The sequence below is a fragment of the Physeter macrocephalus genome, chromosome 14 (assembly GCF_002837175.3).
Source record: "Physeter macrocephalus isolate SW-GA chromosome 14, ASM283717v5, whole genome shotgun sequence".
In the NCBI taxonomy this organism is placed as follows: Eukaryota; Metazoa; Chordata; class Mammalia; order Artiodactyla; family Physeteridae; genus Physeter; species Physeter macrocephalus.
This window is the reverse complement of record NC_041227.1, coordinates 118,776,810-118,792,368: the sequence shown is the minus strand read 5'-3', so window position 1 is coordinate 118,792,368 and position 15,559 is coordinate 118,776,810. Positions and strand designations below refer to the sequence as shown.

At 46.4% G+C, this 15,559-nt stretch overlaps 2 protein-coding genes across 4 annotated transcripts in view; one reads left to right on the top strand and one right to left on the bottom strand.

Annotated features, from left to right (window-relative positions):
* NSF (N-ethylmaleimide sensitive factor, vesicle fusing ATPase) overlaps nt 1-5,781 on the top strand; it is a 132,161-nt gene extending 126,380 nt beyond the window's left edge. Inside the window, exons 19-20 of one of the 2 annotated variants that reach the window (XM_028498343.2) lie at nt 3,613-3,668; nt 4,157-5,781. In XM_028498343.2, the coding sequence (XP_028354144.1) occupies nt 3,613-3,668; nt 4,157-4,277 (177 nt within the window). In that variant the 3' untranslated portion in view covers nt 4,278-5,781. Of the gene's footprint in view, nt 1-3,612; nt 3,669-4,121 lie in introns of both variants that reach the window. The other variant, XM_028498345.1, reaches the window with a different exon arrangement.
* A 5,157-nt stretch (nt 5,782-10,938) lies between these two features.
* The window catches only part of WNT3 (Wnt family member 3), a 49,125-nt gene continuing 44,504 nt past the window's right edge, over nt 10,939-15,559 (bottom strand). Inside the window, exons 4-5 of one of the 2 annotated variants that reach the window (XM_024130337.2) lie at nt 14,722-15,197; nt 10,939-11,134 (exon numbers count right to left, since the gene is read on the bottom strand). In XM_024130337.2, the coding sequence (XP_023986105.2) occupies nt 10,939-11,134; nt 14,722-15,197 (672 nt within the window). Of the gene's footprint in view, nt 11,135-14,709; nt 15,198-15,559 lie in introns of both variants that reach the window. The other variant, XM_055090358.1, reaches the window with a different exon arrangement.

Below are 15,559 nucleotides of genomic sequence, written 5' to 3'. Positions count from 1 at the left end.
CTTTTCTTTCCTACTTCTTAAAATTCAAAAATAGAAGAAAAGAATATAGAGTTACTTTAAGTTTTAATTTAGGGAGTCAACTAGGTCTTAGAACTAGAAAGGACTTAACAATGGTTCTGCTGCCCCCTCATTTTAGAGGTGAGGGTCCTGAGTGTCCCAGCGGTTGTCAGTGAGTCATGCAGGGTCACAGTCAGTTATCTAAAGGGGTTGGGGGGTGGGATGGCGTTGTCCATCAGAGGTCGGGAAGCGACGCACAGACACCAGAAGGGGCCTGGGAGACAGTTTCAAGGGACAGGGTAATTGAGTGTACAGATTAGACTTAGGCTGTGTATATTCTCCCCTGGCAGGGCTCCTAGAAATTTTATGCAAACTACTGTAGGGTTGAAGCGTCCAGGATCACATAGAAAACTAAGCCCCAGGCTACTGCCTGGGCAAAAACAGATGAAACCTCTTTGGGACTTTCTCACGTCTACGGGCAACTTCCCTTTCTTCTTTTTGTAACTCCACCCCTCCATGTGCACATCCTGTGTCTTTTTGTCCTTATCTGACATACTAGTTAGATAATAAATGTATCACTTCCAAGCTTCGTGAGTTCAGGGACCTTGGCTCTCACTCACTACTAAATCCACAGCCCCTGGAACAGAACTGGACACATAGTCGGGCACTCAGTAAACTTCTGTTGAATGAATCTCTCCCGGGTCTTAGGTGGACAGACTGGCTGCATTCTGAGAGTCATGTATTATGCTCAGTCCTGCTCTTCCAGCAGTGTGAGCTGTGGGTGGATGAGGTGAAATTTAAGTTTCACTTACTTCTGAAATAGGCTCTTGGACCAATAACAAATTGGAATCACGAAGCAAATGCTTTTTAATCTTTGCTGGTAAATTTTTTTTTAATAAATTTATTTATTTTATTTTTATTTATTTTTGGCTGCATTGGGTCTTCATTGCTGTGCGCAGGCTTTCTCTAGTTGTGGCGAGCAGGGACTACTCTTTGTTGTGGCGCGTGGGCTTCTCATTGCGGTGGCTTCTCTTGTTGTGGAGCATGGGCTCTAGGCACGTGGGCTTCAGTAGCTGTGGCACGCAGGCTCAGTAGTTGTGGCTTGCGGGCTCTAGAGCGCAGGCTCGGTATTTGTGGCGCGCGGGCTTAGTTGCTCCGTGGCATATGGGATCTTCCTGGACCAGGGCTCAAACCCATGTCCCCTGCATTGGCAGGCGGATTCTTAACCACTGCGCCACCCGGCAAGTCCGGTAAATTTATTTTAAAATAAAATTGTAGCTTTCAGAAACCTAAAGTTTAATTTACTGAACTTTCAGCTGGACTATTTTAAAGCCAATTTATTTATTTTTCATTTTGAGCAGTAAATTAAAGTTACAGACAAATCACTTTGCTTAGGATTATTCTTGGTAAAGGTGCGTATACATTGGCTCTTTCCTTGGAAAAGATAAATTTGTCAGATAGTCAGCTCTACTCTTCATTTTTTGAGTTTCAGCACAATTTTTTTTTTCAATAATTGTATAGAAGAAACTATGTGGGTTTTTCTCCCCAATCCCTACCCCTTCCTCTTCCTTTGATGCCCACCGGTCAGTGATCAAGTTAATGCTTCCTCTGTATGTGGGGTGGAAAGTGAGAGTGGGGCACTCAGGCCTAATCTTCAGCGACTGACACTTCATAGGCCTCTGAGTTTGAACCCCTTCACATCAAATGGATTTGGTGCAGCTGAGTGAATTCTCTTTAGATCTGCCTTAGAGAGACCGAGCCTAAGTGAAGAGGCATGTAGTTTAGCAGAATATAAGTCATGTTACCTCTCTGTTCACTATACACAATTCTGTTAAAACTTGCACAGTGCTGGGGATCTGCTCTGACTGGATGTCACCTGAGGGAATAAAGTCATTTATCTAGATTACTTTTTTCCTCCCTTTCTCTTGACTTTTAATTCCATAGCTACAGGCAAGTCAGTAAGTCCTTGCTCACACATATTAAATATATTTAATGGGCAAAGACCTGCAAGTACTGACTACAGCGGAACTCCAGCCAGTTCCATTTTTTTTTTTTTTTTTTAAAGAACTTGACAATTGACTCAAATGTAATTCTATTCCCAAAGAGGAAAAATGTTTCTCTTGTTAAATATTCACACTTTTTCTTAGTCCTTTGTAGTCTGACCTCTTAACTTTGATACATTTGAAACTTCTGTTCAGATGTTTTTCTGGGATAGAAGAGAAGAAATCTTAAAAAAAAAAAAAAAAAAAAGTGGTTGGAGGGGGGAATCCAATTGCGCATTTACCCACAGCTGCACTGAGCATTTGAAAGCTATTCCTGGAGGGCAGGGAGTTCCCTCTTGGGAAACAGATTCCTTGCCCTGGAACATTTTTTTAAAGTTAGGTGTGTTTCTTACAATAAAAATTTATTGTGTTTCTTACAATAAAAATTCATCTTAAGGAATTAAATTTTTATAAGTTTGCTTAATTTATTTTTGGCTGCATTGGGGTTTTCATTGCTGCACGCGGGGTTTCTCTAGTTGTGGCGAGTGGGGGCTACTCTTCGTTGCGGTGCGCAGGCTTCTCATTGTGGTGGCTTCTCTGTGGAGCACGGGCTCTAGGCGCACAGGCTTCAGTAGTTGTGGCACGCGGGCTCGGTAGTTGTGGCACGTGGGCTCTAGGGCGCAGGCTCGGTATTTGTGGCGCGCGGGCTTCGTTGCTCCGCAGCATATGGGATCTTCCTGGACCAGGGCTCGAACCCATGTCCCCTGCATTGGCAGGCGGATTCTTAACCACTGCGCCACCAGGGAAGCCCCGTTAAAGATGTTTCTAATGATCATTTTTTAGATTACTTCACATCTCTGGTGGACCAATGAGAATAAAATATAATTAAACAAATTAGTAGAAATATGAATATGAAATGAAAATGAGTAGGGATAATTAATAATAACAACCTGAACCTAAAACCTGAGCCAGAACTAACTCCCCCATCTTTTTTTTAGACTCACAATGCAGTTCTCAGTCACAAGAGACCCAGATTATCCAGAGAGCATGTCAGAGGAATCAGCCCCACTGTTCTTTTTTTTTTAGTTTCAGCACAATTTTTTTCGTTAATTGCAAAGAAGAAACTATGCAAGAGAGACCAAGGCTAAGAAAAGCTCAAGTGTCCATTATATAGAGTTAATAAGCTATTTTTTAGTTGCTTAATCAACACCAATTGGTTTCTTCAGTTTTGGTCTCACTTTGATGCCTTCGATGAACCCTATGAATTGGATGCCATGTGCACCCCCACGAATGGGCAGCCCCGGTCCCACACTTGGTGCCTCTCAGTGCTGCCTCCTCACCCGGTGCTAGCTGAGGGAGTGCTCAACTGAGGTGCCCGTGGATGACCAGCTGGGTCATTCGCAACCTCGTGCATGGCGATTCTCTGTGCTGGGATATCCCATTCACTTCCCTTGAGTGACACAGTCTGCTTTGCTGTGTATCAGAATACTGGTCAAGGAGCAGGTAACACATTTCTGTGACTCAGCAAAGCACTAAGAAGTATAAACCCGATCATTTTCTTGGCATGAAGTAAGTGCATCATTATTAGAAGGCACCACTAACCCGTCGTCTTTATTTCTTCTGATGTGTTTAGATGGATCCTGAATACCGTGTGAGAAAATTCTTGGCCCTCTTAAGAGAAGAAGGAGCGTAAGTACATGCGACACTTAAGACCGCCAGCCAGACTTCCCACTCTTTTAAACCCATGTGCCTATTCTAAGAGTTGCTGTACGGTGCATGTGAATTTGAATTCTCAGCCTCTCTTGGACAACTTTGTTTCCATTTATTAGAATTCTTGGCTGTGTTGTAGGTCTAGGAGACCAAGCAAGGAAATGGGTTGTACTTTTGGTTTCCTCTCCCTGTCCTGCTTTGCAAAACTTCCTTGTCACAAGGCAGGAAAAAGCTCGATGGTACATATTTATTGGAACCTGCTTTTAAATTGCATGGAGCGTAACCATTTTCTTTTGTGAAATGCTCATCTAATAGCAAATACATAGTGAAAAATGTAGAAAAACCACTAAGAAGCTTTTAGTGTGATTTTGTGATGAACGGCTTTTTGCAGACCGTCATCTGTTTTTTGTGTTTTGGATATTTCTTTTTCAGTAGCCCTCTCGACTTTGAAAATGAACTATTTTCAGATACAAAGTGACCAAGGAAAGTGACCAAGGTGAAGGTGGCCTGGGATCGTCACTCGACTTACTCAAGATACTGGACAAAGTGAAATGTTCCCTACCTTCAACACGTGCTCGCTCTGCATGATTAGTGCAATGAAACTCCCTTCCTTGTGCTTATTGAGATACTCAGTTTTGTGGAAGGTAAAAATTTGCTTTAGAATGCTGTGCTCACCTTTCCGTGCAAGCTGATTCCTTCTTGCTCAGTCTTTAAACGTGGGAAACATACTGTGCTTGTGAACACTGCACATTCTAAGCTCCCTACCACCACCGTTTCCCCAAAACTCTCAATAAACGCAACGATGTTGCAAAACAGCAGTTCGCAGAGTAGAAGGAAGACTTTCTACACGTAAACCAGGAGCAGTGAATAGAGGTATGGGTTCAAAGGGATTACTTTGTAACTTCCTTGTGCTAACACTAAAGGTAATTGGATATATGGTTAAAGGTTCTCCCGGAAGCCCCGTTATCTTTGCCTAAAGAAACAGGGCTTTGAATTTCTAAGATGCTGTTCTCAGCCATTTTCAGAGATGTTTCCAAGTTGCAGTCAGGAGATCTTTCTTAACAGAAAGTCAGATTATTACCATGTTGGCTGTGACACCCCCTTAATATAAGTAATTTGCTCTGTGGCAAGAGATATGCTAATCATTACCACTTGGTAGATGTTGTTAACAGCTTGTGAGAGATGTGTATGGAAAAAGCACACACCCCTAAACAGAAAGGCATCATTAAAGTAACTTACAACCCTCTCAGCACTCATTAGTGTCCAACTCTAAATGGGTCAGTCCCTTAGTTTAATATGACAGGCTTATTTAGTATCACCACTTTTCCTTTTTCCTTAGCTTAATGACTTACTTAGAATGTATCCTTCCTTTAAATTATCTGTACTACCTAGCATCTAAATAAAACACTATTTTCCAGAAAAAATAAACCACTTTCTAGTCCTCTCCCCTCAGTCCTTTAACATCCATTCCAATACACTGAAGACATTTCCTTTCCCCACTACGCACTTCTTCCAAAGAGAAGGAGAACGGTGGTGTAAGCCGAGTTTGAAATTTAATCAGGTCGTCATGTCTGGTGAGGAGACTTGTGGAACATGCCACTCTCTCCCCGTTGCTGCTTAAACTTCTAGGACAAACGATCAGGAGCCACCTGAAGGTACCTAACACCGCCTGTAAGGTTTGTCACGCATAAGGTACTTGGGTGTAGCTATGTCATCTGTCCCCGTGGTAGAAGGTGAATTATCTCCAGATCTTGCTCTCTGTATATTTTTGGTAGACTTGTATGTCACGTCTACTTTCTTTTGGGTTTTCATCCCTAGCTTATTTTGTGGCTGTTGTTGTGCTGTTTTTGTAGGTGGATTGTATTGTGAACTTCTGTGATTGCTGGTAGGCAGCACCCTGGGTTCCCTCATCTCTTTTAGATCTTGCCTCTTTTTTCTCTTCCCTTGAAAGCAGCACACATTGTATTAACTTATGTGTCTTGTCAGATAAGGTTGATGTCTTTGTGATTTGTCCAAAACTATACTGAAAAAATATAAATATTGTTTAATGCAAATGAAGGAATGCAATAAAGAGTACATATACTTGAAAACATTCTGTAGACCAATATTTTGTACAAAACAGCATACATAACTGATATGAGTGTATGAAGAAAGGGCTCAGAAAAGCCCCTCCTTGTTTTAACTCGTGTAAGGAGATGGATGATTTTTATTTTAAAATCTATTATTTTAATCATTCAGAAAATATAGTTAATTTAAAGGAAATTCACATCGATAGCATATTTTATAAAGTTAGTGCACAACAAGAATCTTTATACCTCTTTTACTTATTTCCCTTTACTAAAAAACTGAAGTGTACCAAAGCCATAAGCGGGTTAGTAATAAACCGGAAGGGAAAATTGTTTCTCAAGTAGAATTACTCCTTCCTATGACACGTACAAGCCAAGGGACTCAAACACTCTCAGTGAGATTTCTTCACATGGTTCGTTTTGGTATCCTTCATCCATTTTGCATGTTTCTGAGCTATCAGATCTTTTAGCCTAAACCCTGATCCTTAGAGGTGGCTCGGGTTAGGACTAAAAGCCACCCAGAAAATCAGCAAGGCTTGTGGGGAGAGGTCAACCTCAGGGCTTCTCCAACAGCAAGGTCAGCTCCCCGGGAGCTGTCCACACCCTCCTGGGAGGAGGACCCTGAGGTCACCTGGTCCCTGCATAGCCTTGACAAGGTAGTCTTAAAGCCATCCCGGAACTCTTCAAAGCCGATGCTGGGCAGAGAGCATTTGAGATTACAGCACGGCCTGGTGATAAAGCAAAGGAGACTCTACTATCTCCTGCCTTAGATTTCTTCTTCTATGGATGAACTGTTAAGAGGCTACTTTTTATCAGAAGATGTAATTAAAACCTCAGAAAAGGAGGTTCTTTTATCCTTTCTAAAGTTGTACAACTTCCCCGAAACACCTTTTTTTTTTTAATGTAACACAGAAAACCTGGATAATGATGGTTAAACCTGAAATTTGTTTTACTTTAAGGCTTTTTCATATCCTAAAAATTACAGTGAACAGCCTCCCTAAGTTTCAGCGACAAGTTTTGAAGTAGATTTAAGTGTGTATAATAATCAAATCCTGGTAAACAGACTTGCTGAAGCACTGAGTCAGCTATAAACAACCGACCCAGCCCAAACACAGAAGGTAAAAGCAAGAGTTCATTTTCCTTGCCTGGCAACTTGATCCATAAGCCTCTTCAAAGACGTGACTGGCAAAGGTGTGTACGAGAGTTCAAAAAAGCATGTAGATTTCAGAAGTTATTGCAAAATGATACAAAGTTTCTCTTCAGCTGGCAAGCAGTGCCGAGACTGGGTCCTGGAGCTGGGCCCACAGAGGGCGTGTGCGGTGTGGACACCGTGACATTAAGATGCAGGAGATGGCGCCTACAATTGGCAAGAATCCCAAGGAGCGAAGACGGTTTGCAAGGGGGACTCAGGTTTGAAATTTTCCCAGCGTACAGTCTCCACACAGCTGACTCTGTCACTCCATTTTGGGAGTATAAGATTAATGGTAAGATCATTTTTTGCCTCCTAGAAAGTCCTCTGTTGAGCTAGGAGAAATGATGACACTTAGCAGCCATAATTTTGCTGAAATAACGTCACCTGTGTGTGCGTGTAGGTGAGCCACGCACATTAGCACACGTCCACATCCCCAGGGCCAGTGTGGATACACCGTGGGCTCGTTGGACGCTACCATCTGACGCACCTAGAATAATCTCACCATCATCGTTCCCCTAGCCTTGCTTCTTCCTTCTGCCTTTATTTGTACCTCATCCGCTCATCCTTGAACTCTCTCACACACTTCCCTTCCCTTCTTTCTTCATAAAATAATACTGCTTTGAAAGATAATAATGATTCCCATTATATTATCTCTTTTCTTTCTTTTGGATTTTTTTGGGGGGGGCAGATCTTCCTCTCCTTTTTAGATGTTTAGATAGTATTCATGCTTATGGAGAAACTAAATGTTCAAGCACTGCTATAAACTGTATTCTCTTAAATCATAGAATATAATTAATCATAGAAAGGATTACCAATGGCCTTGGTGAGTGTGACCAGGGGCCATTTAAATATTTGGCAAGTTTATAGGTTAAAAAAAAAAGTGCCCAAAATACTGGGGTAGATGCGTATTAGCTTCATGTAAAAGTGAAATACAAAGATGAGCAGCTCCATGAGACGGGGAGATCTGTATCCTTTCCACGTCTGATTCACTGCACAGCCGAAACCACCATTTTTGTGATTTCAGCTTTTCAGGCACTAAAGACAGACATGTCACGGGCAAAAGAAAGTTCATGAACTTCTAGTAGCCATCCCTAATCTAAGGTTAGAGCACAGGCAGCCCATCTCCACACGCACAAGGCAGACCCCTCTATTTTTCTGTTGTTTTTTCTGTGAAGTGAGATGAATTTACTTACTCCTACTAAAGGTAAATCAGGAGAAAGAAAAAGGAAGAGAAAACATTTTTGCTGTGCCAGATAAACAACTGAAGGTGACATTTTATGGGTAGGTCTGAAGACCAGAGGATTGTCTGTGGTCATAAAACTGAGTTACAGCATCATCTCATTGATGAAAAGGCGTTACCTGTTTTTGTTAGCTTCAGATGAGGCCTTTAGGAGCCTCGGTCCCGGGAGAGAATGGCCTTCCCAAGAGCATGCCCACTAGTGTGTCTGTTCTGCCCAAACAGATCTAAACCTTCAAACGACACCTGTTCCAGAGCCCAGGGCACACCATTTCTTCTTTCCCGCCAACCTACCCTTTCCGAAGCTTAGCTCTCAAGTGGAACTAGCAGGGGAGAGCCATGTCCACTCAAGTTTCGTTTTCAGTAAAGCAAATCCTATTTTCCCAATAAATGGAGTTGAAAACATGGGTTAGAAAGGGATTAAGTCGGTGGCCAACCCCATGGTCCATGGGCCTCGAGCCGTATCTCAGTGTTTGTGACGTCAATTTGTGCACTGGAAGTGCTGGGGTCTATGAGATGAATTACTGCCCAAATTGCTGACTTCCAAAACTGGAAATTCTTTGTTAGAAGCTGATTTAGAACAAGGTAAGCCTGTGAGAAAGTCCTTTAGTAGATCAGACCTACTGTCCATGACGTCTCAGATGATCTTGCTTAGAAAACAAAGGAAATTACCTTAATTTGGGCCACTAATTTCAGAGTGAAAGTGGAGGTGACCACATTCAGAATCTCATATTCTTGACCTCCTAAGCATTAATCTGAAAACTCCACACATTGTACAATGTATCCGTTTTAAGTTTGTTTACCTTCTCTTTAATGACTTAACAGAAAAAAACTGCATGATGAAATATATTTTCTCCAAATATATATATATTTATATAATATATAATCTTAGTTAACTCAAAGGTATATACATTGTATAATAAATAATATTTATAAAAAGAGACTTTTTGAATATAAAATCAAAAAGATCAACAACTTCTACAACTTTTTACAAAACTTTGGATACAGCAGGTTGGTAGGAAATTTCTGTTGGATACTATTACCTGACTATGGCGAGAATAATTACAATGCACTCAATGTACTATTATTAAATAATTACTTGTCAGCTACTTGAATACGCCCCAGAAACATGACTTTATCACTTTTAATATAGAATACATAGATATGAAAAGACTGTTTTGAAAATTTGTATCCATTCTGCTGAAAGAATTCTCACATAAAGCAAGCATTATCTGGTTGACATGATTTAAAACTTCAGTCTGAGATGGGGAGGGGCATTTCAGACTCTCTAGAGGGGATGGGATGTGTATCTTTTTAGCAGGGCTCACTGCCAGCAGATTCAAGAGTTGCAGGCACGGCTTCTAGACAGTCGTCTTGGCGAACCTGCCTGAGCACATAGGAAGATGGCTTGACCCGGTACCTTAGGTCAGTGTTTGTTTGTTAGGCAAAGAGAGAAGGGGGAAGAGGAAGAAATCACTGTGTTCTGTACTGTGCCCCTGCTGCACCTCTTCTTTCTGACTCTAAGGCAGAGCTGTTGCACTGACTCGTACCATCAGACCCGTTTGCCTCCACACTGTGCTCGCTTCCTCTAGGACACTCCAGAGGACCCGTGTGGATCAAGGAGAACTCAGCTGTGAGACGCTTTACCCAAGGGAGCAAGTGACGGCTTGCCCCCCTTTTGAACACCTAATGCTGATCCTTGGTGTCTGCACGGATTGATGCTGTCAGCATACAGGTGAGGCCGGAAGACCTGTGTGAAGGAACTCTGCATTTCTGTTTCCTCACGCAGGCCAACGAAAGACAAGGATGCAGGACGACGTGTCCTTATAGGAGAGGAAACGAAGGAATCATCGGTATCCTCCCCATCTACTAGCCACAACACTGGAACTTCAGGAATATATTGCTACTCTCCCTCTGACCCTTTTTGTCTAATTTATACTAAGGTGACCTACAGTCCAACTGCTCGACCTGGAGTTTGTTTTTATGGAGAATCTGCAGGTGAGCAGGGCAGGGAGGGACAGAATGGCCCCTTTAAAGATACCACTTTCTTCAGGAAGCCACTGGAGCTAGAGGAGGCTTGCCCCACACACATAACCTATTTACAACGTTCACTACAGAAAAAAAAAAAAAAAAAAAAAAAAAAAAAAAGTACTGCGTTAATGGTGGAAACTGCAGAATGGTAGAAAAAGATTTTTGAGATCTGACTGCAGTTCCCAAGAGCCTCTCGTGCAGAACAGGGTTACAGAGAAAATGGGACTGAGAAGAACATACCGCTGCTCTTCAAACAGCTTTACCAGGCCGCCTGGAACTCCCGGTTCTTCAAACTCAAAACCTGACTCTAACGATTGCCTTGGGCCTCCCTACCACTTGATCCCAGCTAAACCTATGGCTTTTATCAGAATGTGAAAGTCTATCAGATTTGAATGGGAGTAGACAGAGAAAAGGAGACTGCAGGGCTTTGTCCTACTTCCTAACTCTCACCTCGCAGGCATCTTGGAATGTCACCAGAAGAAGCAGCTGGGAAACAGAATCTTGCCCACGTTGATGTCTTTACCACCAGGCAGAGCGCTCACATGAGCCCAGCCTGTTCTGTTGGAGTAGAAGTGGTTTTCTGTGGGTTTTTTTTTTTTCCATTTTTATTTTCTTTAACATGTGCAAAGATAAGCCTCGGGTCTGTTCCTATCAGACCCTAGAGAACTAAAAAGAGAGCCCCTTCTTTAAAAACCACACACCATCCAGAGTAGGGTGAGAAACTTAAGATGAGAGAAAAGGGAGGGAGGCCTCCCAGGCAGCGGGCGGGTTGGAACCAGGTAATTTACCACACGTGCATCTGGCAACAGTCCGGATTCCTTGCTGTCTGATGCTGAGGGCTGAGCCCGGCTCTGGGTCCTGCTTCCCGTAGGACTTCGGTGAATCTGCCCAGCCACACGCTTCACCCGTTACCAGTGCCCTTTGGAAAGTAAAGAGGAAGAATTAGGAACATGATTATTTTCCCAGAGAGACCACCCACAGGGCGCAAAGCTCAGAGGCTGCTGATCGGGTGTCTCAGCATTTCTCTTGAGCTCGGAGGTAACAGGAGACTCCAGCGGCTGTTCCATGCTCCCTCCGCTACCTGGGGTCTACTGCTGAGGAAAGGTGTGCGAGCTACAGAACAGTAGAGCTTCAGCGTCTACACGCTGGGATCCACATCCTACCTCTCCACCCGCTAGCTGGGGCCTGGGCAACAGGAAGCCCAGTAGCAGGTAACTAGCCTGATACAGGAACCTGTCTTGCACAGAGACTGGGAGAAACGCTGCAGATCTTGGGCCCAATTCCCAACTTCGTAGACTCCTGTACACTGTGTTTCTGTATCGAGCTGTCCAAACAGAAGAAAGTCGATTGCATTATGAATAATTCCTTCTCTTAGGAGCACCGATGTGTACATTTTCTTCATTTGTATTTGTATTTCCATGTCACAAAGGATTTAAGCCCAAAGGGCTCTGACGGGTGTTCCCAATCGACCCCCAACTCCTTGGCCAGTAGACTTTTACAAGGAGAGAAGCAGACTGGGCAAGATTAAAAGGACACGTCCAGAGTCTCGCAGCAAGTTAGTGACAGACCCAGGACTTGGGGTCAGCCAGGCCACCTGACTCTCATGCAGAGCCCTTTCCAGCTTACTGTGCTCACAGAATCTGAGTAACAAGGAATAAACCTGGAACTCGTAAGGCAGGAAATCGGTGGTTAACCTGAGACGCTGGACAAAATCTACAAGCAATGGAAAGAGGTTTCCCCACGAGGAAGGCCCAGGACTCTGGCCTTCCTGTGGCATAAAGCATCTTGACTGGGGCTCCTCCCCGAGCGTGTGGAGGGCACACGTCCTGCTCTGGGGCGCCCTTCTCTCTCCCACCTGCACTGGAGACAGTGCAGCCAAGAGAAAGGCTGCAGGCTCTGTTCTCTGAAGTCCCTGCCAGCCTGTCTCGAAAGTTCTCATCTTGCCTGCAGAGTGTCGGTGTGGATGAAAGGACAGGAAAGGTAACTGGTCTCAGCCTGTGGCTCCAGACCAGCAGCAGGCCTGGGGGAAAGTCGCCCTTGGAGGTCAGCTCCACTCAGCCTTGGAATCTTTGGCTGCTTCCTTGGACCCTGTGCCAGGGCTGTTTGTGTGGATGACCTCTAGTCCACAGGTGAGGGAACTGGGGCTCAGAGAGGCAAAACAACTTGCCCCAAATCACTCGCCAAACTGAGTGTTTGTCAGAAAGGCACCACATTGGGGGACAATTCTCCACTTGTCCCAGGGCAGGGACTCCAGAGCGTCCATATATGAGGGCCCGGGGGGCCACCACCTACCTGGGTGTGGCATGTTGAAACCACATCCACGTAGTACTTTCCATAAGACTGGGGGCAATGCCATTCTGTTTCAGAAACGGGGAACAGAAGGCTGATGGAGAGTGTTGACTCTTCTTAACGATCAGTATCAGATCGCAGGCAGGGGATTTTTATGGACACTGAGGGCAAACCCAGCACCTCCTTCCCACTTGGCAGATGGCTTCTCGGCTGCTCACTGAGGGGAGGGGAGGGGAGGTGCTGGAACAGAGCTGTGACACCCTGGAGCCCCCTAGAGCCACTGCCGGGGCCTGGGCTGCTGCCGCTGCGGCCTCTGCAGGACCCACATGTGGGGCCTTTCTGGAGGCAGAGCCCTGGGCTCAGTGTCCTTATCTGTGCAATGGGCAGGCTAGACAAACGGCCCTCTGTGGCCCCTCCAGGGCTAGTGTTCTGAAACTCCGATTTCCCCCCAGCCTCCTCTCAGAATGGCCAGAGCCGTGTCCTGCTTGACAGCGGGGACACTGTTGCCTCTGGCCAGAGTGGACATCAGAGGAAGGAAGCACTGCAGCTTTCAAACATTCCTTCCACCTGACAAGCCACAGGGAGCCTCGGCGTTCTCTCTTATTCACTGACTTCCATCGTTTTGAAAAGCCGTAAATGAAACTGCCCAAGTGATGACACCGTTTCCTTGCACGATGACTGCCCTCATGTCCTGGCTCTCATGGCATTTATCACTTTCTATTAGCACCCTATTCAGACGAGCATTCACATCTGCTGGCTTGCTTGAACCGCAGGAAAATTCTGCTAGGCCCACATCGTCACCACTGCTGTACAGACGAGGAAACTGGGCCTCCAGCTGGGAAGCGGTGGAGGTAGAACTGCCTCTGTCCTCTTTCCACTCCCCACACTGCTTTTATTCAGACACCAAGAAAAGTGGTGCCTCCTGCTGTCTTCCCAGACTCTGTCCCTGCCAGGACGGAACTTGAGCTACACAGAGGGGCTTCCCAGACTGGCTGAGCCACCCCGCCAGCAGAGCTCTCCCCAGCGCCTGAGGTCCCTCCATGCCGCAAAGAAGTCCGACCCCTCCCCCAGTCCCGCCCTGTGCATCGCCCAGAGCATCGCCCAGTGCCGTGCCCTCGCTGACACAGCCCCAGGCAGGCGAGTCCTTCACAACAGATCAAGCACTGTCTCCAGTGTCCTTCACTTTGTTCCTCACAGAACCTCTGGGGAGGATGACAGATGAGGAGATGGTCTTGTTTGGGTCACAAGGTGGGCGAGTGGTGGAAGCTGGACCAGGGCTCGGACCCCTGTAGATTAGGCCCCTTCTCAGGGCAGAGAAAAGGGAGAAAGCCTCCCTTGGGCCTTAGAGACCCTCCAAGACCGGGACCACCACACGCCAATCTTGACCTGTCCTGGGGACCTGTGGACCCGAGGGCCGGGCCACAGTGTCTCCCACGCAGGCCACCTCTGGGAAGCTTGGGAGCCTAATCCACCAGCCTTCGATCCCTTGATTACTCACCACCATCACTCTGAACATGACTCCTTCCTCCTCCCCATCACCGGCCATAAACGCCGTGAGAGTGGGCCCCACCCCCCCCCCAAACCCAACCTTCAGATCTGCCGGGATACGGGCTTACACCCCGCTTCCTCCCATCCACCTCCTTGAGGGTGGTAGGAGTTAGGCGTGCACAAAAGCCTGCCCTCTAAGTTCAAGGTGGATGCAAAACGACTCTGCCTCAGGGTTACAAGAGACTTTTTGGCCTGCTATTTCAAGTATTTTTAACCCCCTCACTTTACAGTAAGAAACCTGAGGCCCAAAGAAGGGAAAGAACAGGAGGTTAGGAGCACAGTCAAGACCAGAAGTCAGGCGTCCCAGCCTCCAGCCCCACAGTCCCTCCTCTGGCTCCACAGATGTTCAATAATGATAGCTAGTGGCTGTGCGAAAAATTGACCTGGCTCCTAATTTACTTACTAACTTGTACACGAATTTAATCAATTGCAGCCTCGTGTGCACACACTTGGTTATTATCTGTGCTTTGTGTAATCCACCGAGACACTGCCCCAGGACCATTCCCACTGAAGCCTGGGAAATCCTGGCTTCCTACCTTGGCTTTGGAAATGGGTCCTGGACCGCTCAGAAACAGAACAGGGTTGCCAAGAAGAGGAGACAGGCAAACCCGGTGCCCTGCGCCAAGGCACCCCAGCCTCCCCACCGGGCCACCCTACCTGGCTCCCTACTTGCAGGTGTGCACATCGTAGATGCGGATACACTCCTGGCAGCTCACGTAGCAGCACCAGTGGAAGATGCAGTGGCATTTCTCCTTCCGCTTCTCCGTCCTTGTGTTGTGGCCGCGGCCGCAGCAGAGCAGGTCGCAGCCATCGATGCCGTGGGAGGTGACGTTGCAAGTCCGGTCCCTGGTGCCGAAGGAGCCCGTCTCGGGGTTGGGCTCGCAAAAGTTGGGGGAGTTCTCGTAGTAGACCAGGTCCCTCTCAGTGGGCGGCTTGAAGAGCGCGTACTTGGCGCGGAGGGTCTCCACCCAGCCACGGGACTCCCGGTGCTTCTCCACCACCATCTCCGAGGCGCTGTCGTACTTGTCCTTGAGGAAGTCCCCGATGGCGCGGAAGTCGGGCTGGGCCCACCAGCAGGTCTTGACCTCGCAGCTGCCCGACAGCCCGTGGCACTTGCACTTGAGGTGCATGTGGTCCAGGATGGTCTGGGAAGAGGAGTGGCACCTGGTCCCCAGACTGACCCCACCTGGGAGCACACCCAGGCCCTCCCGCTCGGCCCCACCCACCCCCATCGCTGAAGCCTTCTCTATTCCTACACTGTGGCAGGGTGAGAACTGACTGGGGCCCGAGGCTCAGACCTAAAGAACGATGACCGTTGTTCCCCTCCCCTTCACACCCCAAGCACTGGCAGAAATCACATCCCCTTCTCAAAGCCCTAGGAAATAAGGATTTTTATTCCCGAGTGACAGATAGGGAAACAGGCTGGGAGCTTAAGTGACTAGCCCTAGGTCAAGCAACCATAGGAAAGGATGGAGGCTGAATTCAAAGCCAGGTCTACGGGTCTCAC